This window comes from Prunus dulcis, chromosome 8, assembly GCF_902201215.1.
Source record: "Prunus dulcis chromosome 8, ALMONDv2, whole genome shotgun sequence".
Classification (NCBI taxonomy): Eukaryota; Viridiplantae; Streptophyta; class Magnoliopsida; order Rosales; family Rosaceae; genus Prunus; species Prunus dulcis.
Window position 1 is genome coordinate 6,242,703 of NC_047657.1, and position 26,890 is coordinate 6,269,592.

General features: G+C 37.1%; 2 protein-coding genes and 1 long non-coding RNA gene across 4 annotated transcripts in view; all 3 read left to right on the forward strand.

Annotated features, from left to right (window-relative positions):
- The window catches only part of LOC117638341, a 5,223-nt gene extending 2,055 nt beyond the window's left edge, over positions 1-3,168 (forward strand). The window contains exons 5-6 of the mRNA XM_034373473.1: positions 2,707-2,765; positions 2,895-3,168. Of these exons, the coding sequence (XP_034229364.1) occupies positions 2,707-2,765; positions 2,895-3,168 (333 nt within the window). The remainder of the gene's footprint in view (positions 1-2,706; positions 2,766-2,894) is intronic.
- Positions 3,169-5,594: 2,426 nt separating this feature from the next.
- On the forward strand, positions 5,595-13,278 carry LOC117637159. The gene is made up of 4 exons (XR_004587159.1): positions 5,595-5,834; positions 6,197-6,305; positions 13,007-13,123; positions 13,203-13,278. It is a non-coding gene; the product is annotated as an uncharacterized LOC117637159 (long non-coding RNA).
- Positions 13,279-14,596: 1,318 nt separating this feature from the next.
- LOC117637160 lies at positions 14,597-26,665 on the forward strand. Of its 2 annotated transcripts, none has more exons than XM_034371981.1 (13): positions 14,597-14,762; positions 14,922-15,049; positions 15,164-15,600; positions 16,221-16,531; positions 17,255-17,332; positions 17,508-17,610; positions 18,298-18,386; positions 18,535-18,646; positions 21,681-21,734; positions 21,816-21,864; positions 24,783-24,883; positions 25,922-26,037; positions 26,128-26,665. In XM_034371981.1, the coding sequence occupies exons 3-13, from the start codon at positions 15,214-15,216 to the stop codon at positions 26,462-26,464; spliced, it is 1,737 nt and encodes a 578-aa protein (XP_034227872.1). In that variant the 5' UTR covers positions 14,597-14,762; positions 14,922-15,049; positions 15,164-15,213; the 3' UTR covers positions 26,465-26,665. The 2 variants fall into 2 exon arrangements, with proteins under 2 accessions (XP_034227872.1, XP_034227871.1); XM_034371980.1 differs by having other exon boundaries at positions 15,167-15,600.
- Positions 26,666-26,890: the final 225 nt, after the last annotated feature.

Below are 26,890 nucleotides of genomic sequence, written 5' to 3' on the forward strand. Positions count from 1 at the left end.
TGCGGATACAGGAACTGAATACTTCAATGTGACACTATATTTCGTGGGCTCTGCATCCATGATCTTATAAATGCGTTCAACAAGTTCGGAAAACGTTACGTTCCGTGACACTATTATGCCTTTAGCCTCCCCACCTTCATAACTCTCAATGTTATCCTTCTTAACCCAATTTCCATTGTAGCATACCAAAATTCCAACTGTATCCATTTCTGCAAAAAACATAAATAATTACTACACCGATTCATAACACTAAAAAATACAAAATAGATGAATAAAAACATGCACAACAATCATTCCACTACACATATCATCTTCTAAATCCTCAAATCTTCAAAAGTTAATTGTAGCTGCTTCAACAATTAACTTTTATTCCTTTTTGTTTTTTCTCTGATTTAGAAGATGATATCTGTGGGTTCCAAGTTATTAACAAACTAACATACACATACAATGGCAGAAATATGAACCCTCTAACCCTCCAAGTCTTTTGCACAAATGTAAACACCTTCAACAAAAGGATCAGGGAAGCAGAAAGCGTATAATGTAGTACAAGCTGAATTACCAAATTCGAAACCAAAACACACAAACTATACTTCTTACCAAAACAAACCCAGAATGCCAATAAATTCCCCACATTAGCATCTAAATTGAGCCTAACACTAGCCGTATTTACAAATTTGTAGGCCAGACAAAGTTAACCTATGATTTTTCTGTGTGCTGTTATTTTCACCATTATCAAACACATTGCACTACATTATACACGCATTCGGTCAATTTTAAACAAAATTCAAGTTCACCAGACAGCTCCCACTGCAGATAATATCACAAACTATGAATTTCAACATATCACAACAAGTGCAAACTGAAAATTTAAGCTTTTATGCCCTCTGTGGTGAAAAGGGGCTGAACGATTTCATAATACACATACACTACCAAACCAATATCACAACTCACATCCGTTCACAACGACACCGGAAGTCGCCACTTTCCCTTCTCTGTGGAATCGCAGCAGTCAGCTCGATCGGGAGGTCAACAATGGACGCCGTGCCTTCCGGCTTCGCTGCGCCCAAACTAGGGTCCCAAGTTTGAGGACATCTGGGTTAGGACGATGGATGGGTTGCGAACTGGATTGCTCAGTGGGAACATGTCTCGCAACCTGGAGTTCCCCCAATTTTTGCCAACCTTCCAACACAGAGGAGAGAGAGTTGAGCTGAGTTCAAACAACCCTTTCAGAAAAGGCCAATAACGGGTTGATACATGTGCTTTTATATGGAGGGCAGTTTGGTCATTTCACGTTCACAAGTGATTATTTGAGAACACAATTTGCAAGCTGATTATTTCAGAATACCACTTTTAAAAAGTGATTATATCAGCTTATTTCCCTATTGTTTTTTTTTATATTGGAGAGCATACGAGATTATTCAAACCATTATATAAAGTAAAAGCTTATGAAAATAGCCTAGATATTTTTGTAGTACTCTAACCTCAACAGGGATTAGATGAATGATGACACACATGAATCCTCTAATGACGCTGCAACAACAGGTTTTATACAAGCATTACCAAAGATCACTATGTGAAGGACGGATGTGTGATCAATATCATTTGTGTTGGATCATCAAAGATGTATAAAGACATCAAGCGGAGTAATTCTTCAGGGGGAGCATCCAATAATATTGCAAGATTAATTTACGGAACCAGTTCCAACTACGACATTCAGAAAGATGGTCAACAATATGGTTTAAGGATATTTTTTTCAGCATCAGGGGGAGCGTGCCATCAATAAGATCTTCACACACTGTACTCTTTTTCATTCATCCATGTTTTTGTCCCACTGGGCTTTTCCTGGCAAGGTTTTAACGAGGCAGTGTCGCACGCGTGTTAGTGTTCTATACACAGAATTTTATGTTATACATGGTTATGCACTGTTTTTCCCTTCAACCAATTTTTGTCTCACTGGGTTTTATTAGCAAAGTTTTTAACGAGGCATACTCTATATATGGTGGACATCCAAGGGGGAGTGTTATAAATACTTAGAATGTGGATGACCACCATTACATCCATTACCTCCACCTTTTGATATATCCTATATTATTAGTATTGTAATTAGTAGTCTTGAACTCATAATTTGTGGGTTAGCTTCCTATTATTGTAAGCCTATAAATAGGTGATTAACAAAGAAGAAGATAGAGAAGTTTTAGAGACTAATTTTTATTGTTTTCCTCTACTCTACAGTTTCCTTTAGTTAGATAACAACTATGTTGTAATTCTAAATTGTTAATTTGGACAAAATGGTCATGAAAAATGTGTATTTAATGTTGGCTCATTTTCCTAAACTTTCCCATGAGGAGGAAAACAAAACCCAAGGGGGGGAGGGCTTCAATTTCCCCCTACTTTTCCATGTGTTACTCAACCATTTCTCATGCCTGGACTTACCAAATATCGGAAAGCAATTAATTTCTCATCCCCAACCCTCCTTTCCCATGAACTAAATGGGGCCTTTGGGAAATTGACATATATACTCACTAAACATAAAGGATAATAAAAAATAAAAACTCACTTTTTAAATATCAATCAGAAATATTCACTTTGTAACATGAAAGTACCAAAATTGCCCTCCATGGTATTTGCTTTTATCACTTGAAGGGCAATATGAAAGCCTCATTTAAGTTGAAGAAACATGATCTAATATTGGGGTTTTATGTGTAGACAGCCAAGTCTTACTATCTAGCAGAGTTCAATCGTCATTTCTCCATGATAAACAATGAGTGAGTGAGAACTTATCTAGTACGTGCACAACTCTATTAGTGGTCTTGAGCCCATTGTGACGGACGACGATATAATGTCATGACAACTAATATTAGAGAGTCCACTAATTCAGTTCTTCGTTTTGGAAGGATGCTTCCGGTGGTACACTTGATTGAGGAAATTAGGAATGTGCTTCAGAATTGGTTTAGTCAACGTCGAGATTTGTCAATAAAATGTAAATCTATGATGTGCCCTGATTTAGGCGAAAAGAAGTTAAGGAAGAGGCTGGACGCTGCTTCGAGGATGAATGTGGTCAAAATCAATTATGTGGAGTATAATGTGCTTGATGGTGATATGAACAGTCTTGTGCACTTGCAAAACCACAATTGTACATGTACAAAGTTTGACTTAGAGCAACTCTGATGCAAGCATGCTGTTGCGGTATGTCGGCACTTGAAATTGAACCCATACATACTCCTTCGCCTCTTCCTTTTACACTCGAGCTACATGGGCGGCTACATATGCTGAATCCTCCTCAAGGGACATGGGTTTATCCCCAAAATGTCTGAAATGTAAATTTCATGCCTTTTATTTCAAAGGTTATGACGGGTGGTCGTAAGACGCAAAGAATACCTTCTAAAGGAAAGAACTCACGAGAAAGAAAATGCTCAAGGCACGGTGTGAAGGGCCACTACCGAAGTACATGCAAAGAAGCTATCCTCGTCACCAACAACAAGCAGGTCATTTTGATGTTATAAATGTTTAGTTTGTATGTCTCATTCTATTAAGTGGGGATCTCTGCTACCTAAGTTTAAGTATTGTTTGTGCTCCTGACATGTCGCTGTTTTTTGTTTTTGGAAATAGGTATCTTTATAGGTACCCAATTGTATAGATCGTGATGCAACTATGTTCAGCATTTATTGAATGTGAGTGTATGCTGGACATTGCTCCATCACTTATGTAGGACATTCATGATGTCCAATTATATTTTGATTTAACTTGTTCTCCGTTCAATGTTGGTAAATGAAGAAGATTATGTTATGTGCATGTTTGTTTCCCTTTTATATCCCTTGTAATGCAATCCTTCACTGAGTGTTGTTTGTCATTTTTGTTCTCTTTTGAAAGATTATTGGTGTAGAAGCGTATAGTAGGTGACTAAGAAACTTAAATTGAATTGTTTTTGGTGCAATACAAGAGCAATGTAAGTGGAATAAAAAGGCAATACAAAGACTTCATAGTTCAACTACAATTTGTTTGCCAAAATAGACATGAAAAAAATGGTGCTAAGATACCAATAAAGGAGCAATAGTAAGGCAATATAAGTGCAAAAGAAGGCAATACGTAATATTGATAGTCCAACTTCAGCTTTATAATTGCCAAGACGGTGAAACAAAAGGTGCTACGAAAACAATAGAGGAGCAATAGGCAGGCAATATAAGGGCACTACATAAACTTAAGAGTCCAACTTCAACTTTATAATTGCCAAGACATGGTGAAAAAAGGGGTGCTACGAAAGCAATAGAGGAGCAATAGGCAAGCAATATAAGGGCATTAGGAAGGCAATACATAAATTTGATAGTCTAACTTCAACTTTATAATTGCCAAGTCACAAGTGAAAAAAATGGTGCTACAAAAGCAATAGAAGGGCAATAGGAAGACAATACGTAAATTTGATAGTTCAACTTCAACTTTATAATTGCCAAGACAGAGGTGAAAAAAATGGTGCTACGAAAGCAATAAATGAGCAATAGGTAGGAAATATAATGGCAATATGAAGGAAGTACGTAAACTTAATAGTCAAACTTCTACTTGTCAAGATAAAGGTGAGAAAAACCATGCTACGAAAGCAATAGAAAGGCAATAGGAAGCAATATAAAAGCAATACGTAAACTTGATAGTCCAACTTCAACTTTATAATTGTCAAGACAGAGATGAAAAGAATCGTTCTACGAAAGCAATAGAAGGGCAATTGGAAGGCAATACGTAAACTTGATAGTCCAACTTCAACTTTTTAATTACCAAGACAACGGTTTAAAAAAATGTACTAAGACATCAATAGAAGGGCAATAAGAAGGCAATATAAGGACAATAAGAACGCAATACGTAAACTTGATAGTCCACCAACTTTATAATTGCCAAGACAGAGGTAAAAAAAAGTGCTAAGACAACAATCGATGAGCAATAGGCAAGGCAATATACAGGCAATAGAAAGACAATATGTAAACAGAATAGAGGTGAAACAAAGGTACTAAGATAGCAATATAAGAGCAATATGAAGGCAATATAAGCACAATAAGAAGGTAATACGTAAACTTGATAGTCAAACTTCAACTTTATAATTGCAAGACATAGGTGAAAAAAGGGCATGAGACGAGATATTACTTCTATATCAACTTTCTATTAACCATATATAATTTATACCTGAACTCAATAAATAATGTAACGTTGTCTATAATTTGACCATATATGATCATCACAACCTTGTATACCAACTCTTGAGACATTTCATCGTTATAAACCATATATTGACATTTGTATATGCATTAGAGATGGCAATTTCAGATACGACCCGTTACACAATTCAAAACCTGCACGGAAAAAACACTACCTGAACCGCACGATTAATAATTGCGTAATTTTTGGGTCAACCCGTTATGACCCGTTTAATAAATGGGTGGGTTTCGAGTCAACCCACCAACCCGCTAAAATACATATTTAACCCATTTATTAAATGGATCGTGTCAACTAGCTTAAAACCCAATAACCCGCTTAATTTGAAACCCTAGAAAAAAAAAAACATATACATAATATAGAAGAACTTACCTATCGAATAATTCACTTCACACAGATGCCTCCAAACCAAACCGTTATCGCATCTCCCTCCCTCTACGTCTCCCTCTCCCTCTCAGTCTCTCCATCTCCCTTCCTCTCTGCGTCTCTCTCTGCGTCTCTCTCTACGTCTCTCCTCCATCTCTGGTTCTTAAATCTTCGACAACAAATTGGGAAATACCAAGGGTTGAGGCCACATATTGGGATCTAGATTTGAGTGTCTCCCTTTGCATCTCTGCATCTATGCGATTCTCTCTCAGGTATCCCCCTAAATCTCACTATCTCTCTTTTGTTGGTGTTTGATTTCTTTGTTTGGCTGGTGTTTGTTTTCTTTGTTACTAAGAATGAGATAAGCTGCAGCTTGACTATGATTCATTCATTGAAAATAATATGTTATTAAATAAAAACCATGAAAATGCAATGCAAAAAACTGCTTGACCAAGCTAACATTAGAATAGGATATTTAAATAAATAATTTAGGAATGGCTACTATAAAATACAAATTAATTAGAATGGGATAATTCTCTATCTCTCTCTCTCTCTCTCTCTCTCTTGCTGGTGTATGTTTCTCAAAAAAAAAAAAAAAAAAAACTCATCCTATGTTATTTTATGTTTCATACAGATGAATTCTTTTGAAGATGGTTGTGATAGTTTTGACGATGGATCAGCTAGAAGTAATGTGCAAGATTTAGATCCGTCTAACAACAATGCAGTTGTTATAACTCAAGTTGGTAAGAGACGTAGAAAACTGACATCACATGTATGGAATTAGTTTGAAATTCTTCATGTCGATCCAAATAATAAGCTTTATGCAAAGTGCATGAAATGTGCTCATAAGTACTTGTGTGATAGTAGATATGGTACTAGAAATTTGAAGCATCCTCTTGATTCTTGTTTGAAATCTGATACTCGTGATTTGGGCCAATTATTATTATCTAAATTTGAAGGGTCTATCATAACAAGGTCTGCTAAGTTTGATTCAAATAAATTCAGTGAGTTACTAGTGATGGCAATTATCATGCATGAGCTGCCCTTTCAGTTTGTTGAGTATGCTAGAATTAAGGAAGTGTTTAATTATATTTGGGTTGATATCAAACTGATATCTAGAAATACTACAAAGGCTGATGTGTTGAGTATGTACAATAGAGAAAAGGTTAAGCTTAAAGAACTTTTGGGTTCAATTCTTGGAAGAGTTTGTTTGACATCTGATTTGTGGAGTTCTATACCACAGATGGTTATCTTTCTCTCACTGTCCATTTGTTCATGCTAATTGGAAATTGCAAAAAAGAATTTTGAATTTCAGTTTTATGTCTCCTCCTCATAGTGGTGTTGCATTGTGTGAAAAAATTTATACGTTGTTGACTAATTGGGGGGTGGAAAAGAAACTTTTCTCAATGACTTTGGACAATGCATCTTCAAATGATGCTTTTGTTGTGTTGGTAAAGGGGCAACTTAACTTGAAGAATGCACTTTTAATGAATGGGAAATTTTTTCATGTTCGATGTTGTGCTCACATTCTGAACCTGATAGTGCAAGATGGGTTGAAACACATTGATGATTTCGTGAGGAAAATTAGGGAAAGTATTAAATATGTTAGAGGTTCACAAGGGAGGAAACATAAATTCTTAGATTGTGCTGCACAAGCTTCTTTAGATTGTAAAAAGGGCTTGCGCCAAGATGTACCCACTAGATAGAACTCCACATTTCTTATGATTGGCAGTGCACTTTATTATCAGCGAGCATTTCTGCATTTGCAATTAAGTGATTCTAATTACAAGAATTCTCTGTCTCAAGATTAGTAGGAAAAATTAGAAAAACTTAGCAAGTTTCTTAAGGTGTTTTATAATGTGACTTGCTTGTTTTCTGGAACTAAATACACTGCTGCAAATTTGTATTTTCCTCGAGTGTTTGAGGTGGAAGATACGTTGAGAAAGGTAAAGATTGATTCAGATGTTTCATGAGATCTATGGCAACTCAGATGATGAAAACGTTTGATAAGTATTAGAAAGAGTATAGTTTGATCCTTATTACAATTGCTGTGATATTGGATCCTAGATATAAACTTCAGTTTGTCGAATTTTGTTATAAAAGGTTGTATGGTACAAACTCCCAAGAAATGGCTAAAGTTCGTGATATGTTGGTTTCTCTCTTTGATTTGTACATGAAAATACATTCTAAATTTGAATTAGTTGCTGGTACATCAAGTACTTCAAATGGTGTTCCTTCTCATGTTGATGACATGGTTTCTAAGGAATGCATGGATGTTATGAAGGTAAAAAGCTATTTATTTTGTTCAAAATACATCTGTTGAGGCCCAAAAAATCATGGGAAGCCCAAAGACATTTAAAGCCCAATATAACATATAATGAAGGTCATGCATTAATCCAAGCTATATTTTGGGATTTAATTTATTAAATAAATATAGAAATAGTGCACATGCCATGCCAAACTAATAATACATTTTTTCATGCCAACCACCTATCAAGCTCACATGAACCCAGGTCATGCGCTTTACGGGGCTTGCATGAGGGATTGTGGTGTGGAAGGTTACGGAAGTCCACAAAGCCCACAGAAGCTCTTAGATAATGGAGACTTTGGGCTGGCTACTTGGGAGCACCAAAATCCAAGCCTTAGAGTTCTCCAATGTAGGTGAGCAAATGAGATATTTTTCAAGCACTTCCTTTTACCCATAAGAAACAGTCATTTTTCAAATAGCTTTACCCGTTGAAAACAAGCATTTTCCAGCACTTCCTATTAACCACTGGAAACAAGCAGTTTCCAGTGCTTCCTTTTACCAATAGGAAATAATCAGTTTATATTACCTAACTTTACATACTAGAAAATAGAATGCCCTAATGCTCCCTTTTTGACAGGACCCGACCCAATTTCCACTTTGGAATTCGAGCCAAGTCCTGTGCGTGTCCGACACCTGACAAATGTCGGGCACAAATGACCTTCTTACCCTTCTGACTTCAATTTCTCTTTAAATTTCCTCAGATTTCTGCCGAAAATTCGGCAGAACCTCCCCTGTATTTTTGATTTATCCCAAAATTTTCACCTGTCAAATAATCTCAGAAACCCTACCAACAGCCAGACTAAGTCAACAAACAGATTCCAATCTCAATTCCTTATGTTCAACATGATATCAGAGCATTTTCTAGGGTTTTCAAGGTTGCAAGGATCTTCTGCAAAACTTTACCTTGGCGCAGAAACTATGATTGGCCCGGTGGTGGATCCCGCGTACTTCTACGGCCTGGGGGCGAAAAAAAGGTTGAAAATGTGAGTGGACCAAAGCAACAATAATGTTCTTCAAAACAATTCTCATAAACATAATATCCCCCATGGTAAAATAAATTTAGCTAAATAAAACTGAATACTTACTTATTATATCACGCGTAGTCAATTCAAGGCATTCTATATCAGTCATATTCAAACTTGAAAGTTTCATACAAACCACTGAATTCAAAGCTTTCATAAAAGTACTGAAATCCAACGCGTATAAAAACTCTGTACTCAGATCTTTCATAACTGAACGAATATAAAGGTATCTATACTTGAAAAATCAGAAAAACTGACTTAAAATAACTGAAAACCATAGTTAAATAAAAGAAACTCAAAATCCTTTGAAATACCACCAGTTTGTACCCCTGTCATTTCCGTCAATTCCCTGGCAGGTCTCGGGCGTCAAACAGGCTACCCGAGCCGCAAACTGGCGAAATCAGGGGGCTATGATCAGCCTGTCCCGCCGGCAGATTCCTCGATGACACCAAGTCAACTCGAGTCGCTCTGGCAGGATGCAGGGGACCGTAGTCAGCCTGATCCGCAATCCCGGCAGGTCTCGGGGACATAAAGTCAGCCGAGCCGCAATCCTGGCAGGTCTCGGGACACCAAGTCTGCCGAGCCGCAAATCCCGGCACTCACGGTCCGAGCGTCCCCGAAACTCGTGAGGCAAGTCAAGTGCACTGACTGAACTATAATCAGACTGGATGTCCGTAGACATCGGTCCGACTCTGGGTAATCACCATAAAGAAAAACGGGTACGAGGTGGTTTAAAAATAAAGTCCTTTAGAAAAATCTGAATCACAACTGAAAAACTCAAGTCGTGCTGCGGTCTCCACTGATTCAAAACTCAAACTCTGTTTCTGTAACTGGTAAATAAGCAGCACCGACTTATAGAATTATTACTGTACTGATCATATTCAAAATCGTATTAAAACTTACTCAAAGACTGAATGAAGAAACTTACTCAAATAAACTCATTTATAAAACTCATTTATATAAAATCATTTATAAAATCTATTTTATATAAAAGCACATCAATTCATATAAAAGCACATCAATTCATTTATGAAATCTGAATTATGAAAGAAGGTCCACTCACAGATGGTCCGAGCTACTTCGATCCCTCGGAGGTCTCCTTTTAAAATTCTGTCGGGCTCCTGATACCTGATTACCCCGAAAAATTAAATTAATAAACTGCTGAATAAAACGAAATTCAACTAAACATCCTGCCCCCGGCTCCTAGAAATACAAAACTTATTCCAGTTATTCCTATGCCCGTCTCAGCTTTTTAATTAGTTAGGCTGGCCTCAAGAGACCCAAAACCTTGATAAGCGATGAGCTGCCCGATCGGCCGATCCGGGACCCCATGGGTCCACGGTCTCTAATGGCCAATCTGAGCTTCCCGGAGGGGTTCTCATGGGGCGGGAACCAAGTTCTGCGAAATTGGTCCGAATCGGACGGTCGGATTGGCCAAAATCGCATTATCGCTTAAAACCCTAACCCTAGCCCCAGGGTTCGCAATTCCGGAGTATCCGGGACTCCGATTCGCAATCCGTCGAATCCTACGCGATCCTGAAATCACGTAGACCGACATATCCAAAATTCAGCGCGATCCAACAACTACACGATACTGTACCCACGGATCGCGCGATATGGAAAATTCGTTCGGGGCTCAAACGGACTCCGAATCGAGATCCGCGAAATCTCACGCGCTCGTGGCGACACGAGGACCTCAAAACTGGCCAGAGCCGTACCACCACCCTGGCCCACGCGCCGCCACACGCGCAGGGCAGATCGGGTGTCTAAAGCGATTCGGGTGTGCCAAAAAATCGTGGAACCGAGACTCCAAACTCCTACCCTAGGTAAAACACCCCACTTGGAGTCACTTTTGTTCTTGGACTACCCCCAAAAAGTGACTGGAAATGCTAGTTTCGAGCGGCCAAAGTTTCGGCCAAACTTCAAGTCGAAAATCGAGTGATCTAGAGATCGAATTGATCTAAACCCAGCCAACCAGCAGATAGAGCACGAAAAATAGATGAAAATCCATACCTCACTCGACTGATTTGGTTGAGAAACGGAGGAGATCGAGCGGCTGGAAGTTCGGATGGCATTCGGACGAACCGTCGACTTCCATGGCAGATTCCGGCCGATTCCGACCACGGCAGCGGCGGAGGTGGGTAAGGAAACGTCGGCCGTCGTGTGCTGGTTTGTTTGGCACCGGTCTCGGAGATCAACTCCAAGCGAGGCGGCCGGTGCGACGTCGGGAAGGGAGGAAGGTCGCGGGCGAGGGCAGCTGCGGGAGGAGAGAGAGAGAGCTGACGGGGGAGAGGAGAGAGAGTGATATAAATATCTGACTTTTTGACCAAATTACCATTTTGCCCCTCACGATTTTTAGACCATAACTTCTTCGTTACGGCTCCGATTCGGGTCTACTCCGTGTCTACGAACTCCTTTCGCCGCGCTCTACGCAATGGCGTAGGCGGAATTCCCAAATTCTTTCCCGATTAAAAAGTCAAATTTTCCCCATTAAAATATGCGAGGGCAATTTGGTCATTTCGCTAAAAGATATTTTCCTTACCTTTTTAGATATTTTCTTTCTTTTTGATATTTTGTTTTGGGTTCTTACACTTTTAATCACTGGAAATAGGCTAGTTCCAGCACCTCCCTTTACTTATTGGAAACAAAGGAAAACCCTCACCCTCTATAAATTGGCTTTCATGGCTTAAGCAAACGACACCAATTTTTCTTCAACCAACACTCCCTCACTCGGCTGTTGCAAGCATCCCAACAGCCATCAACCCCATTCAGAAACCACCAGACCACTTTCCTTCCTCCAGCCATTCCTCAGCTATCACAACCATTTCTTCTATTTTCCTATCATTGAAATCCTCCGTTGTCCCTATAAAGCCTCACGAACCATAACTCCAAGCTTTTCCTTCATTCTCATACCCTTCCAAGCTATAAACACCATAGCTTTCAAGCCTTAAGCTTTTTCTTTTATCCTCCCACCTCTAAAACTCATAAATTTCTCTAGAATCATTGTCACAAACACCATACCCTTCAAAGTCTTAAGCTTTTCTTTCCTCAGCCATGCTCTTTAAAACCCCATTCGTTTGACTGCTATGAGCATCCCAACAGCCATCACAGCCAAACAATCAAACCACCATAGCCATAGCTTTAAACAATAAATTCTCAACACCCAAACTCAAGCATATCAAACACCAACCTAAGCACAAGCATTCTCATTTGCTAAACTTGTGGGTCTTTAGCTCCCACACTCCAAGCTCTCATGCCAAGCTCATATAATCTCAGATCAACATCAGCAAGTCATCTTCAACTCAGTCAGAGCAAGCAACATCCTTACGCATTGCTGGAAGCTTCAATCTCAAGCCATGTTCTTCCATATTCTTCCTCTCCCTCCCATAAACACATACAAAGAGAGCAAGCATCACCACTCACCTCTAGAACCCTTCGATTTCAAGCTATGTTATTCCATTTCTTCCCTTTTTTCTCTTTTGGCAAGCCACCCAAGAGGCTGACAAAGCTTTCATCAAGCTGCTGGAAATCTACTCAAGCCACCCATTCTCTCTCTCTCTCTCTCAAAAAAGCTCCATCCCATATGAAACACATAATCTCTCATGCCAAGTCTAGTAGTACCTTAATTCACAAAGCAAACTCTCATGCCAAGTCTATATAACATCAATGCACCATCTTTAACTCTTCGTCAAGCTGCCAGAAACATCTGCACAAAACACGCAGTCGTTGGAAGAAGAACAAAGTACTCCCCTGGGACTTGCTCCTCCCTCGAGATACTTTGGGCTTATTTCTCTCTAACTCAGAAAAATGGGCAATGAAGAATCAACAAACCCGGGTGAGCCTTCCAACGGAAAAAGACCCCAACAACATCAAAGTTCAGTTTACATTTGACTATGTGCTAATATTAATGTTGTTATATTATTAGGAATTTGATACCTAAGTGAGGAATCTACCACTTCTTGCCAAAAGTCTCAGTTAAAATTGTATTTGGATGAGCCTAAAGTAGACGGGATGATAAATTTGAATGTTCTTGATTTTTGGAAAGCAAACCAATTTCGATATCCTGAATTATGTATTTTGGCTCATGATGTACTATCTATTCCAATATCTACAGTTGCTTCTAAGACATCACTTAGTGTTTGTGGTAGAGTGCTTGATCAGTATCATAGTGCTCTCAAAACCTGAAAATGTTGAGGCACTTGTACACGAGACTGGATATTTGGTGAACAAGGTATATTTCCTATCATCTTATTCATTGTATTTGTTTCTTTTTATGATTATTTGCTGAAGCCTTATGGTTTGAATTGCAGAAAATTCCACTTTAGCACAAAACTTGGAAGAATTGACTGAGGATATTAGCAAGATAGACATGAATCCCTCCCAATCTATTGAGTGTTCAAATACCATCAATGTTGGTGGCTAAATATTATTGGAGTTGGGAATGTCATTTGTATTTTATGTTGTAATTTAATCAAAGTTTTATGTTTGATTTGCAGTGAACTAATGAATTTGTATTTGAAGTTTTTAAATTTTAGTGTGATTTTGGAATGTTTATAACACGACTATTTTCATCAAAAAAGAAATAGAACATTTTAGATGTTAAGCAAGTTTTTAAACAGGTTACTAAGCAAGTTATTTGTTTGTGACCTAACTCAATATGTTTAGTAAACGGGTTACATGGGTTGTGTTTGGGTTTGAAATTCTTGACACGTTTGATAAATGGGTTGTGTATGGGTTGAGGATTCTTGCCACGTTTAAAAGTCTGACACAACACGAATGCGACACGACACGACTCATTGTCAGCTAGGAGTGGGCACTCAAACCGGCAAACCAGAAATTCAAGCCGAACCGCACCGAACCAGACCGGAAAAAAATCGAGTTGACCAAAAAGTCAAAAACCGGTCAAAAATTGAACCGGACTGGTTTGGACCGATTTTGAATCCGGTTCCATGTCTTCAAAAGCCAGACCGGGCGAAACCGAATCGATCAAATTAAAAAAATATATAATTTTAATATATAATTACATTTAATGCTATATTTTTAATTTCACAAAAAAAACTAATATTTATCCAAGTTCAATTTCAAAATATCTCTCTTTTTCTAACTTTAATATTTATTTTTTATATGAAATTGAATAATTTGTTAATTTTCAAGTAAAAAAAAAATATTTCAGTTGAGAATTGTATTAAAAAACAATTTTAAAAAAACAATTTTTATAATCCAGTTCAACATCAAACCGGAATCGAAATCGGTTCAACTCGAACCGAACAGTTTTTGAATTTTTTTGAATTAAAATCGAACCGAATCAAACCGAATGAATAGTACTAAATCGATTCTAATTTGAGGAAAAAATCGGTCCAACCCAAATCATGCCCACCCCTATTGTCAACCATAATTTGTGACCATGTGTAGGGATATTTCAATTCACTTTAAAGGATATTTAGGATTTCAGAAAAATTTACATCTCTAGCTTGAAATTTGGGTGAATTGAGAAGAATTTGGCTCAAAGGTGCCAAAATACCCTTCTACATGAGTGCATGTAGTCAAAACTTAACGAAATTGGAAGGAATTTTAATAAAAATTGAATCATATCATTGAATTGCTTCGAATTAAAAACTTCAAGAATAAAATTAGCAAAATTGAAAACTACAAATATAAAATTGACCAAATTCAAACAAAATTTTTTTTTTTTTTTTTTCTACTAAGAAGAATTTTAAAGCCCGTAGCCTAACCCACGCTCCATCCCTTTCTCATTCCTTTCTTTTATTTTTCTTGTTTATTCTCGAATGAAACACACCCTTCCCAGCATATTGGCCATGTATTTGTTGCAGGCAGGCAAATCCCATCCCAGCGTGTTCTGGTTTTTGCAGGTTCGTTGTTCAACTTCTCATCTTCTTCATTTAAGTTTAACAGCAGCACCCATACCCCTCTATTTTGTTCTTCAATCTCTTACTCATGATTTGCAGTTTGATTTCTGATTTCAATTTCTAAAATATACGGTTTAATTTCTAGTTTCTTTCTATTTATAGTTTAGGGTTTAATTGTTGCTGAGTGGAGAATTGTAAGCAGCTCAAAAAAAAGTGCACAATTTTGGCACCAAATCTTCACCACCACCAGGATTTAAATCCTGGTTTCGAACCAAGGCTCTTTTGCGTAGGTAAGCTTCCATAGTTTTTCTTTGTATATTTTAGTTTAATATCCACTCTGAAATTGATGATGAGATGTAATGGTTTTTGCTAACCTTTAAATTGATGCCTTATCGAATAACAAGTAGGAACTTCTGCTTCGGTGGGTTGAATATTATTGGGTTGTCAAATTAAAATGGGCAGCAAAAGCAAGAGAAAGACGCATTTCGATGACACAAGCGATGACGATTCGTCATTGTCGTCTTCTTCAAGCTCTGAGGAATCTGAACGCTCTTCAAAGAGGCACCGGCGCCACCGCCACAGAAAAGACGATAGTTCGAGAAGAGAGAAAGAAAGGAGAAGGGAAAGGAGAGAGAAACGGAGAAGCAAGAGAGAGACGAGGAGAAGGAAATCCAAAAAGGAGGACAATAAGAAGAGGGCTTATGGGGTTGATGATGACTCTGGTTCTGGGGGGTCATTAAGTGGTGATGATTCAGACCCAGGTAGGAGTCGGGCTGAACCGCAAGCCATTTTGCAAGGCTTGTTCAACGACTTTCCCAATGTTGGGAATGATTTGAAACAGGTAAACTTATCATCCTTTTTGCATGTGCAATTTCTTAACAAAATTTATGTTCAAAATAGTTGGAGTAGAATTCATGACTCCCAATATTTTCCAGCCATGATACTAATTGTCAGTTATTGAAGTTTGATTTTTCTTGTTGACTTGCTATTTGATTAAGTTTGAATATTAACTAGAGAACTTCTAATATTTTCCAGCCATGAATTTAGACTGATCGGTAGTTATCTTCAGTTCTTTGATTTTCATGTCAACTGGTTTTTTTTTTGGTTCCATGTCAAAAATACTTTATGTTTTTCAGATGGTCTTTTGGCATATTTTATTCAAATCTGTCAGTAATATATTGTATAAAATAATTCTTCTGATTGGCCGTAAAAGTGTGAATTGACAATGTTTTGCTACCCATAAACAGTGATATGGTGGGCAGGCAGTCGACACAGAAACACTATTTTTGTTTAGTTGTTTCTCAGTAATCTCTTCAATCTGTGGTTTTGTGTTTCTACTTTATATTTGTTTTTGCAATAAGACTGGAACCTTACATGTGAGGACTAATATGGTTTTACTTTTCACCTATTGGATATAGTGATGAAATGTTATTGATAGTTGTCATCATTTGTTTGATATAGCTTTTAGAAATGATTGATGGTGGGCAAGCAGTTGACATCAAGGGAATATCAGAAAGATCTTTGATTAAGCATCTAAGGAAGTTGTTCCTTGCATTGAACCTGAAGCAAAATGATGGAGTTTTTTTGCTGGCTTCAAATGTTCGTCCCACTTTGGAGGTTGTTGGGCTCATGATTCAAACATCCTTAGAACCTAAATCTGGACTGAATGAGATGCATCCAAAACAACTGGATGAGGAACACAGACAAGTGGCTGGTGAAAGTAATAGGACAGTGCCATGCATGGAGGATGATGATACTGGTCCCAAAAGAAGGTAGTGACTCTGTTTTCACTCTTTATAGTTGTATAATTGCTTGTTAGTTTGATTTAAAACTCACAACTACTAGTTGATGTTTTTGTCCAGTTAACCAACTTGTATTAGTTTTTAAATTTATAAAATATATTTATATGCACTGCTTTATTGTTGTTTTCTTATGAATTGCAGCTTCCATAAAAAACCAAGTTTTGTAAAGTATTACCCCTTTTTACTAGTATTTTCTGACCCATGTCTGCGTATGAATTTCTCATATTGATAACTGCATTAAGAGGTTTTCCATGATGCTCATCAGTCATTACTGCCTTGTCTATTATACTTTGTAGTTATTTTTGTGTTGATGTTGTAATGAATGAGAAGATAACAATGTATTCTCGAAAGAAAAGAATGTGGAAAGATAACAAAATATAAAATTGATAATAAAGTGCTGAAAATTCCTTTTCAATTGTGAAAAACTTATTCTTATAAAACAAGTTGTCATGATAATTTTTGTTCCTCTAGACATCTTTAATAAGACTATGCTTTTTCCTGTGAAGCAGCCCAAACATTTTGGTTTGCTTAAAATTAATATGCGAGTAAAAGTATTTTTAATCTGTACTTTATTTTAATATTGCATCAAGTACTGATGTGTTTGATATATGTTGAATGAAATATCTAATAACACTTGCTTAGAAAAGAACCTTGCTTTTTTTATTTTGTTTTGATTGTTTGCAACAATTGCAGGGCAATTGGCCCTGCGATGCCATCAGCTGAGTTACTTGCTGCTGCAGCGAAATTGACAGATGCACAGGCTGAGCTCAGGTATTTTCTTTAACTGTATTGAGTGGTCACTTTATTTTGAAACAAATTTTGGAATTACTCAAGTTTTTTTTTTAATTTTTAGAATACAGTTATAATTTGGGCTTACTTGTGGGCATGGTTCGGATTGGGAGGACTTTAAATGTCGTGGTTTTTAATATATATAATATATGTACAGAGAAGCCGAGTTGGAAGAAGATAGTGAATTTTTTATAGGACCTCCACCGCCTGCTATGGTTGCTGAAACTGCTTCAGCTAATGAAGCTGAGCGGTTCGAAGAGGTATGATTGTTTTATCTCGCTGACCTAATACTCAAGTTAATAAGGGCATTACATATTGCCTTAGATTGGGTGAGAGTTCATGTTTAATCATCACAACTCATCTCTTTTTAGCCTTAGCTTTCATTTTTCCTTCTGCTCTTACACATTCTTGCACATGTGTAGCAGATATAAATTATGCCCGACGAAGAGTTTTGGTCTTAGATGATGAAAGAGTTGTTGAGCATTTTGGTAATTAAATGAGTAGTCAAAGAGGTGTTGAGAGGGTTAATAAATGAACTCTTGTAAAAATGTAAATTTAAGAGTTAATTTAAATTCTCGTGACTACAAGTAGTCAGTAAGAGGGTAGTCTAGATTTTAAGGTGGATATTATAAAAGAGATAGGACCTTAATGCAATTTAATGAGATTTCGAAAGTAAATTTCAGTCTTTTCCCTTGGATTAATTCTGGTGCTTTAAGGTTTTCTCCCAGATTTGTTCTATGGAGCTTTCGTGGCTCCAATGATGTTCGGAGTGAAACTAGTCCTTATTCCTACAGTCTTTTGGGCTGTACTTTTTATTTACATTGCAGATGTAGCTGGTAAAAGTACCAGCTTTAAATTTAATTTATTTATTGGTTTTGTGTAGTCTATATTTGGTATTTTTTATTCTTGTATTGTTTAAACTCTATGAACAATATGCAACCAATCAGGTTACAAGGATCATGGATGCTGCAGATGATAGTCTATATGATATTCTAGGAGCAAACCAAAATATGTCTGCTGAGAATATAAAGAAAAGGTATAACAGCTGATATTTATTTAATTTTTTGTCATGATGGTTGTGTTAATTTTAGCTATTTTACATGCTTGTGGACTTTTGAGCTTATGCTATTTGGTATGTTGCCTTTGATTTCTTTGTTAATTAATCACTTCATCCTATCTGTCAGGTATTGGAAGATGTCTCTTTTGGTGCATCCTGATAAATGCTCGCATCCTCAAGCTCAACAAGCATTTGTTAAGTTGAATAAAGCTTTTAAAGAATTACAAGATCCAGATAAGGTGAGTTCTTTATACAGATATATTATGGATGAGAGGTATATTTATGTATTTTTTGCATGATCACTGTGACAGATTTGTTTTATTGGTTTGAATCTACCAGTTTTGTTTCACTACTTGGGTTGTGTTTTTCTTCTGTCTAGAATAGTAGTTTATACTTCTGAACTGCTATTTGTGCTAGAATTACAAGAAAATGTACAGCCTGGTTTCAGGCTGGTGAAGTTTCTCTTATTCTATTCCAATTTTTTAAGGACATCTAGCTGGAGATTAGACTATATATACATGTTTTGCACAATTACTTATTAAAAGCCAAACAGAATGATCTAAAGGGGCAGGTAGATGCTCGCTTTTCTATTACTTTGGAACCCAGGCAATAATTTGACCTCGCTCAATCGACGGAAAAAAGGATCCACTGGAATCGATCGCAATCCAATTGGTCATGGTTGCTTTAGTTAACTTGTATGAATAATTATCTGAAGCATTCCTCCCCTCAACAATTAATCCAGTTGTACACTTTGTTATCATTTGAGGTTGCATGCTTACTGTCATTCTTTAAACTGGATCATATAGAAACATTTCTGATTCATATGTGAGTGGCACAGAATTGACTGTTTGGCACAAATAAGAGGGAATAAAAATTTTCAACAATGCAAAAGTGGATTGTATCTCTTGAAGATTATTTAACTTAGACAATCATGAATTTACAAGATCAACTATTTTGCTTTAAACAAGATCAGTTAAAAATTATAGGGAAGAGTAGCATTTACGGAGAGATTGTTGTTTATGATTTGTTCATAAGTGATGGTACCATAAAACTAACTTTTAATCCTCCACAAACAGAATGAAGCTCCCTAGGAAGATGAACATAGGGGTTATTGGCTATTTTAAGGTTGTTTATATGACCTTTTATTTCTTAAATAATGAATACAAGTTTTTCATTGCTTGAATTGCCCATTTTAGCTATGGACAACATGATAAGCTTCTTCAACCATTTGGAATCCAGAACTTATGCCGCCAGTATTCTGCACAATTACATTGTTATAGGGAGCTGACAGATTAGCTAACCCATTATTGTTGCTGTTTTAGCCATTGATTTTGAAAGAAAGTTATTATTTAGGAAATGCATTGTATTTGATTTGTAGAGTGTGAAGGTACTGTTCTGTTGGGGTCGATTGTTTTTCTCATAATGATGGTGAAAACTCTCCATGGCCGCATGATGAAGACAGCTTTGTCAAACCCATTAGGGTTTACAAAAGAAATAGATGGAAGAGGAAATTGTTTAATTTGGTCTTTAAATCTGGCAATTTTTTATTCCTGCGATTAGTTTCTAACTTGTTTTCTAAGTTTTCCAGATTTCAGTAGGATTTCTAGTTTTTTCCAGATTTCCGAGTTTCCTATTTTATTTGGATTAGGATTTCTTTCCTAGAAAAAGTTTAATTTTCCTTTTCACTCTAGGGTTAGATTATTATAAATACCCCTTCTATGTAATTCATTATTGGAGTTTAGAGATTAGAGATTTGAGTTATGAGAAAAGTTTATTTTCCAGAGATTGGAGACTCCTTGGTGTGAAGCCAAGGAATCTTTAGCCATTGACTTTCTGTTTTATCATTGTTTTCTCTTCTGCTAACTTACCTAAATACTCAATTCACCATATCCTACACCAAATTTGGTATCAGAGCCTGGTTATCGTTTTTCCTAGGGCATGAAAATTAGTGATGGTCTATGACCGGACTGTTCAAATGCTAGAAACTCTAACTAACAAAGCAAGCTGCAGAAAGTCAGAGAGCAGTCCACCTGATTGGACATCATTGATTGTCGTCTTGCAAAACTAGAAGCATCCAAGCACCATTCTGTGGATAAGTTTAATGTGATCAATGTTTGTTCAAAGAAGGAATCTCAAGAACGTCAATTCATTGAGGATTCGATAAGTGCTAAACAAGGAAGAACTTTTCAAGACAATCACATGGAGAATCAAGTATAACCTAATGGTCAAGGTGAGTTTTAAGGAAAAAGTTTGTGCGCCTGAACTTCCAGCTAGCGATGAGGACTCAGAGATTGAATCGAGTGAGATTGTTCAACCTATGAAGACACTAGTAAGTTTCCCATTGACTGAATTAACATTCAGCAAAGGAGAGAAAGGTGTAAGTGATCAGTTGGAATTCCTACAACTCATTGATTCTAGCGGATTCAAGAGGAAGGCCGAAGATGAGTCTATATGTGTGCACGGTGATTCCGACTTCCGGGAATGTTCCTACAATTTTAACTCACTGGAGTCGAGTTCTTCTCAGCCAGGGAGAATTGATGACGACATCTTAGTCAAACCCATTAGGACACAAACGAAAGAGATGGAAGAGGAAATTATTGATTAGTTTCCTAGGTTCTCTAGTTTTCCAGAGATTAGAATTCTTGGTGTGAAGCCAAGGCATCTTTTCCCATCTACTTTCTGTTTTAGCATTGTTTTCGCTTCTGCTAAATTACCTAAATACTCAATTCACCCATATCCTACATCACCGTAGGGATGACTTTGTTAACCACATAAGTCTCTGCATCCTCGTGTTTACTCATTTTCATCTTGGGGCTTTTATTGATTTTATTTTTATTTTTTATTATTTGTTGGTAGGAGGGGATTTATTCCAACAATGTTCTACACTCAGAGATTAATTTAAATGATTTGGTCAAAATCATTGTATTTCATATGAATCTATGATATTACAATTTATAGTAAGGCCTATGTGTTAGTATGTTGGAGAATAATTTTCAGATTTTCTATTTCTCATTTTTTTGAATCATATAGGCATTCATATCACACTCACATAATTACATAATCTATGCATAATTATACAACTTACTCCTATCACATAATCAAAGATTAATTAGAGATTTATCATTGCATTGTCAATGCCTGATTAGTTAAATATTAGTAAACTATGAAGTTAGATATGTCATTTGATTCAGTCTTTATTTGGCCCCCTGCTATGCTTTCAGTTTGATGTTTGATTTTGATGGTTTTTTTTCCCTACCTTGCTGTTTGTTGTAGCGGAAAGTGCTGGATGACAAGATTAAACTCAAGGAGGAACATGAAAGATTTAAGGTATGAATTTTCACCAGTGTGTTGGATCAAGCAATATTCTGAAAAAATCACCTATAACTTGGCAGCTTTTTGCTCCACTAGGTTGAGTTGAAAGCAATGCGTGAGGCTGCACAGTGGAGAAAGTTACAAGGTTAGCTTGTTTTTTGCTAATATGGAAGTTTTCATCTCAGTTTGTCTTCTAATATCTCTCTCTCGCTCCCTCCTCCCACACAATACAAAAGGAGGGTTGAAGTTAATGTTCTGCTTTTCAAGGGTATACTGCCAAATACCCCCGGAACTATATCGATTGTCAAACTTAGCAGCCTGAATTATTTTTTCAGCCAATTTAGCCCTCGGACTATTCTAAATGGTCAAGTTAGCCCCCGCTGTCAAATTTTTACACTTCCATCCAATTTTCCCTTAATTATAAGGGTAAGTGTGTCATCTTACAAGGTACAGTACAAACAAAATAAAAATTGTAAAAATGAAAAAAATAATTTCAAAATAGAAAGAACAAAAGAAAACCAACAAATCCCCACCCGAACATCGACTCCCCTCTCCTCCGACAGAAGCCACCGTCTCCCCTTTCACACGAGGAGCCTTTCAATTTTTGCATTCTCATTTGCCATTTGGAAATTTCACGGCTTGCTTCAAAGGAAATTAAGGTGAAATTGTTTAGGTGCTTATGCTTGAGCTCCATACGAGCTCTCTTTGTGGGTTTTGTGTTACATGTGATTTGGTTCAATATTTTGGCAGCTTTGGGGAAGAAAACTTCTGGGTTTTCCTCAATTCTTTATGTTGTATTCAGAGTTCAACTTCTCATCAAAAAAACTTTCGTGGGTATGTGAAGATTTTCTTATATATGGTGGAAATTGGGATATAATAGGTTTTTTCTTAAGGAAAATTGAATTGGGTTGGTGCCAAATTGTGAAAGTTAGAAGCTTTTATGTGGTTTTGCGTGATGAAGCTTGTTGGGAGCATTGTCGGTGCCGCGGCAGAGGCATTTGGACTGGCTTCTGCCGTGCGTAGTTGAGTTTTTAAGCAATGAGGACTGGGCCGTGAAGAAAGCCGTGGCTGAGGTGCTTGGGAAGGTGGCCTTGGCGGAGAGAGATTTGACGGCGACGTATAAAGCTTCGTGTTTGAATGCTTTGGAAAGCCGGAGATTTGATAAGATATATTGTCTTCCCTCCTCCCCAATCGGTTGTTTGGTTGCTAAGAAAGGGTGGGAGAAGAGGAAAATATATTGTGACTTCAAACATATCGGTAATTGTCTTTCTATGCCTTGGTGATTCACATCCGATCTGAGGGATGATAATTTGGTGGAGAAGAAGAGGAGGGGGGCGGTCTTGGTTGATCTGCTAATTGATTATTTAAAAATAATATTTTTTATTATTATTTGTTGAGGCACATGTCATTCACGTGACATTTTTGACGGATTTGGATGAAATTGGCTAAAAACTAACGGCATGGGCTAAATGGACCATCTAAAATAATCTGAGGGCTAAATTGGTTGAAAAAATAATTCAGGGTGCTAAGTTCAATAGTCGATATAGTTCAGGGTGGTATTCGGCAGTTTACCCTTTCCTAAATGACAAAATTATTTGTAACATGGATGCTAAGTTGAACCAGAAACTGATCTGTAGGATAGAATCTGAGCACAGCCGGAATTGGGGTGGTTCTTAGTCAAGAAAATAATCCAACTGCATGTTGTAGTGAATATTTGTTGTTATTTCCTGCCTGTGTGTGAGGCATGGGTTGACTCATAGCGATTGCAAAGCACTTCAGGTGTGATGCCAAAGGCCTGTGAGATGCTGGAAGTTTTATAACTTCTGTTAGAGTGATTCCTATACACCTTTTGTGCGATGCAAAAGGCCAGGGGGAGTTTGGGTCTGTCTCCTCTTCCTTTCTCACCCAATTTTCCTACATCACTCCACCAGCTCAATTTCGCACAAGTTCCTTCTAAAACCAAAGTCCCAGTTCAATTTTAAGACAATAGAGTCAATAAGGATTCAGGATAGAAATAGCCTTACTGTGATGTTTTGGACAACTTATGTTGTCCAGGAAACAGATTTTTTAGAGAGTTTCTTACATTCAAACATCTTGCCAAAACATAATTATGTCTCCATTTCCAACAATTTGATTGCCTAAACATATTCTTTTAACCACTGCATGCCAAAGGGACTTTCAACCAGGAAATGTCACAACTGCTTTCCCAATAAGGCCTCTAGCCAACAGAATGCCAACTCTTTGGTTTTTGGAACCATTGTCCAATTAATAAGATGATCCTTTCAACCTTCCCAACAGCACCACACAAAATTTTTCTATCAAACACTCCAAAACCCCTGTTCTGCCCTTTCTGCCTCCGATATAGCACCTGAAAAACCCTAAATCAGATAACACTCCCGTTCTCCATCCTCCTTTGTATTCTGGTTTTTGATGGTTTTCCGGAACCTGTATGGTGGTATCAGCCCTTGATCTGGAATAACGATAAGCCATGGATGTATTTATTTCTTTTATCTGTTATATTGGAAGGGATTGAACACTTGACCTCCTAACCTGTTTCCTCACCCATCACTTGAGCTAACCCAGTGCCTTCCCAATGGGTTACTTTGGTTTTTCTGTTTAATTTTGTTGTCTTACTACATGTACTTGTGTTGACTATTTGCTGGTTATATGTTTTGCTGTCAGTTAGTTTTGGTAATGGGTAACGGGTTGCTAGCTTTTGTCCCGTTTAACTTTTTTCAACCAAGTAAACGTTCGAAAGTCAAAAAAGTAGATCAACATACAAATATGCTAATTCACAGAATTTACATGTCTAATTTATGCATTACTGATTAGTATAACATTTCTAAAGTTTTATTTGAACTTTCCATGTTTTAAAGTAAACTTCAATATTTCCATAAATCTGGAGTACTAAAATATACTATCGATATCTTGCTTGAATCTTCCATATTCTGGATTTAAACACTTGCTAAATTATTGTTTTGTCTAATTATTGTTTTGTCTAATTGTGTTGACATTATTGTTTGCTCTAGTTGAAAGAAAACTTTTTTTTTTTTTTTTTGACAGGAATATCTATGGAGGGTGATGATGAGCTGCTAGCAGACATGGATGTTAAGGTGGCACCAAAAAGAGATGAGTGGATGACAACGCTGCCACCTGAAAGGAAAGTATGTGCTTTTCATTCGTGTTATCTTGTTATATCAATTGCCTTTTGTATTCTTCTATTTCTCTCCATCCAAACCACCAAAGATTTTCCAACACAGCACATCTTTCTATCACTAAACCCCAATATCTACCTTGAAAGAACAGAAACTTCTCACATCATGGATTATTGCATGATCTTGGAATTTCGAAACTTAAACTATCCTCTATCGTCAGTCTTATCCAAGGAGTATGTAACTGAACAGCGGAGCACCAAATGTCTTAAACACACTGCATCATTTGTGCACATCACACACCAATGAGGAGATAGACACTAATTTGGTCTTGATGCAGGACAATCTAAGGCTTATTAAATCTAGAAGACTCCAACAAAACCAAAAAATTAAAAATAAATAAAAATCTAGAAGACTCAAGCAAATTCAAAATTAAAGACTGCAGTAATTTCAAAATTAAGGATTTTTCTGAACCAAATTATATTTTCCTGGTGTCCATCGGGGTTTCCTCTGCACCAGATCACAAGTATTCATCTTCCCATGGGAAATAACCCAACCTAAAACCTGGACGTCGTGTGGTACTTTAGCCTTCCTAGTTGCTTGAGAGGAACCAAAAAGTGAGTCATCCCATAATCGAAACTCCTCATAACTCAAACCTCCATATTCTTTCGTCCTATCTAAGTGAGAACAATACCACATTCTTTATGATAGTCAATATAGCTCGGTTAACTCCTCTACTTCCTGATTATTCAGATTTAGCTGGGATTAAAAATCCGAAAATAAAGGAAGAGTAGAAGGATTTAAGCACAAACGAGCACTAGGACAAATTCTGTTTCCCCCACCCAACCTTCATCCCAAAACCTCAGTCTTTTCCCATTTCCCACCCTTAATCTGCTGAACAAGGTAAACAGATAAGGCCTTGAGACATATCTTTCGAAGAGCATCAATTTGATACTTGAATCACAATGTTAGAATGCCAGCCAGTAATTAAAACTGACTATATGTATTTGATAAAAGCTAGTCATAATGCTGATGGTTTTTTATTGTCAGCATGGTATGCCTCCTACACAATCAACCAGATTCAACAAGAGCACTAAAGAAGGACGCGGTGATACCAGTGCTTGGACTGATACCCCTTCAGACAGAGCCCAGAAAGCTAAGATGGGGTGTGTACTAGATTGCTTTGCACTTGTGTAATATGTAACTCTCTGTGTGTATATGTATGAAATTTTAACATATTATGTTTTCCATGGCAGTTACTTGGAGGCGTATAATGAGGCTGCAGCCCTTGCTTCAAATGAGGAGGAAAAGAAAAAGCAGAGTTCAGATGCAGAATTGGTGGACAAATACAATAAAGAAAAACGATCAAAATCATTGGTGCAAAAACACAAAGAGGAGACTGCAAAGCGTTCAAAGAGAAAATTCAAGCAACAGACAGAGGAGGACTGGGTGGGGAAACATCCGTGGAAGCCTTGGGATCGTGAGAAGGATTTGTCAGGTGGGAGGCAAAGTGTAAAATTGGATTCAGAAAACATGAATCAAGCTTTAACGTCACGGTTTTCTTCAGGCTCATTTGAGAGAAACTTCCTTTAGACACGAATTGACGAGCGTTCGGGTTTCTCTGAACACTTATCAGACAAATTCCTTGTAGACATGAATGGATGAGTTGCCTTGTATTTGTAGATGCATGATTATAGTCCTGTCATTTTTCTTGTTTGTAAACATGTTAGATTAGATTTATAATTGAAAAATAAAACATGGAAAAAATTAATGAAATGCGCTTACAGAGAGTAACATGGCTGAGTTTTGTTGTTTTTATTTTTTCTGAAGTTTTTTCGTTGTGCCAGATAAAAGGGGATCAATCTCGTTGTTAAATAAGTGGAGTATTGGTTACAAGATATGTAAATTAAAAGAAACAGGTTTGTTGACAATCTACCTTTTCCAAAACAATGCGACTAAAACTGAGGAAGAGGGTGGTTAGAATTCAGTTTATCATTTTATTGTTCACCATGGTACTTG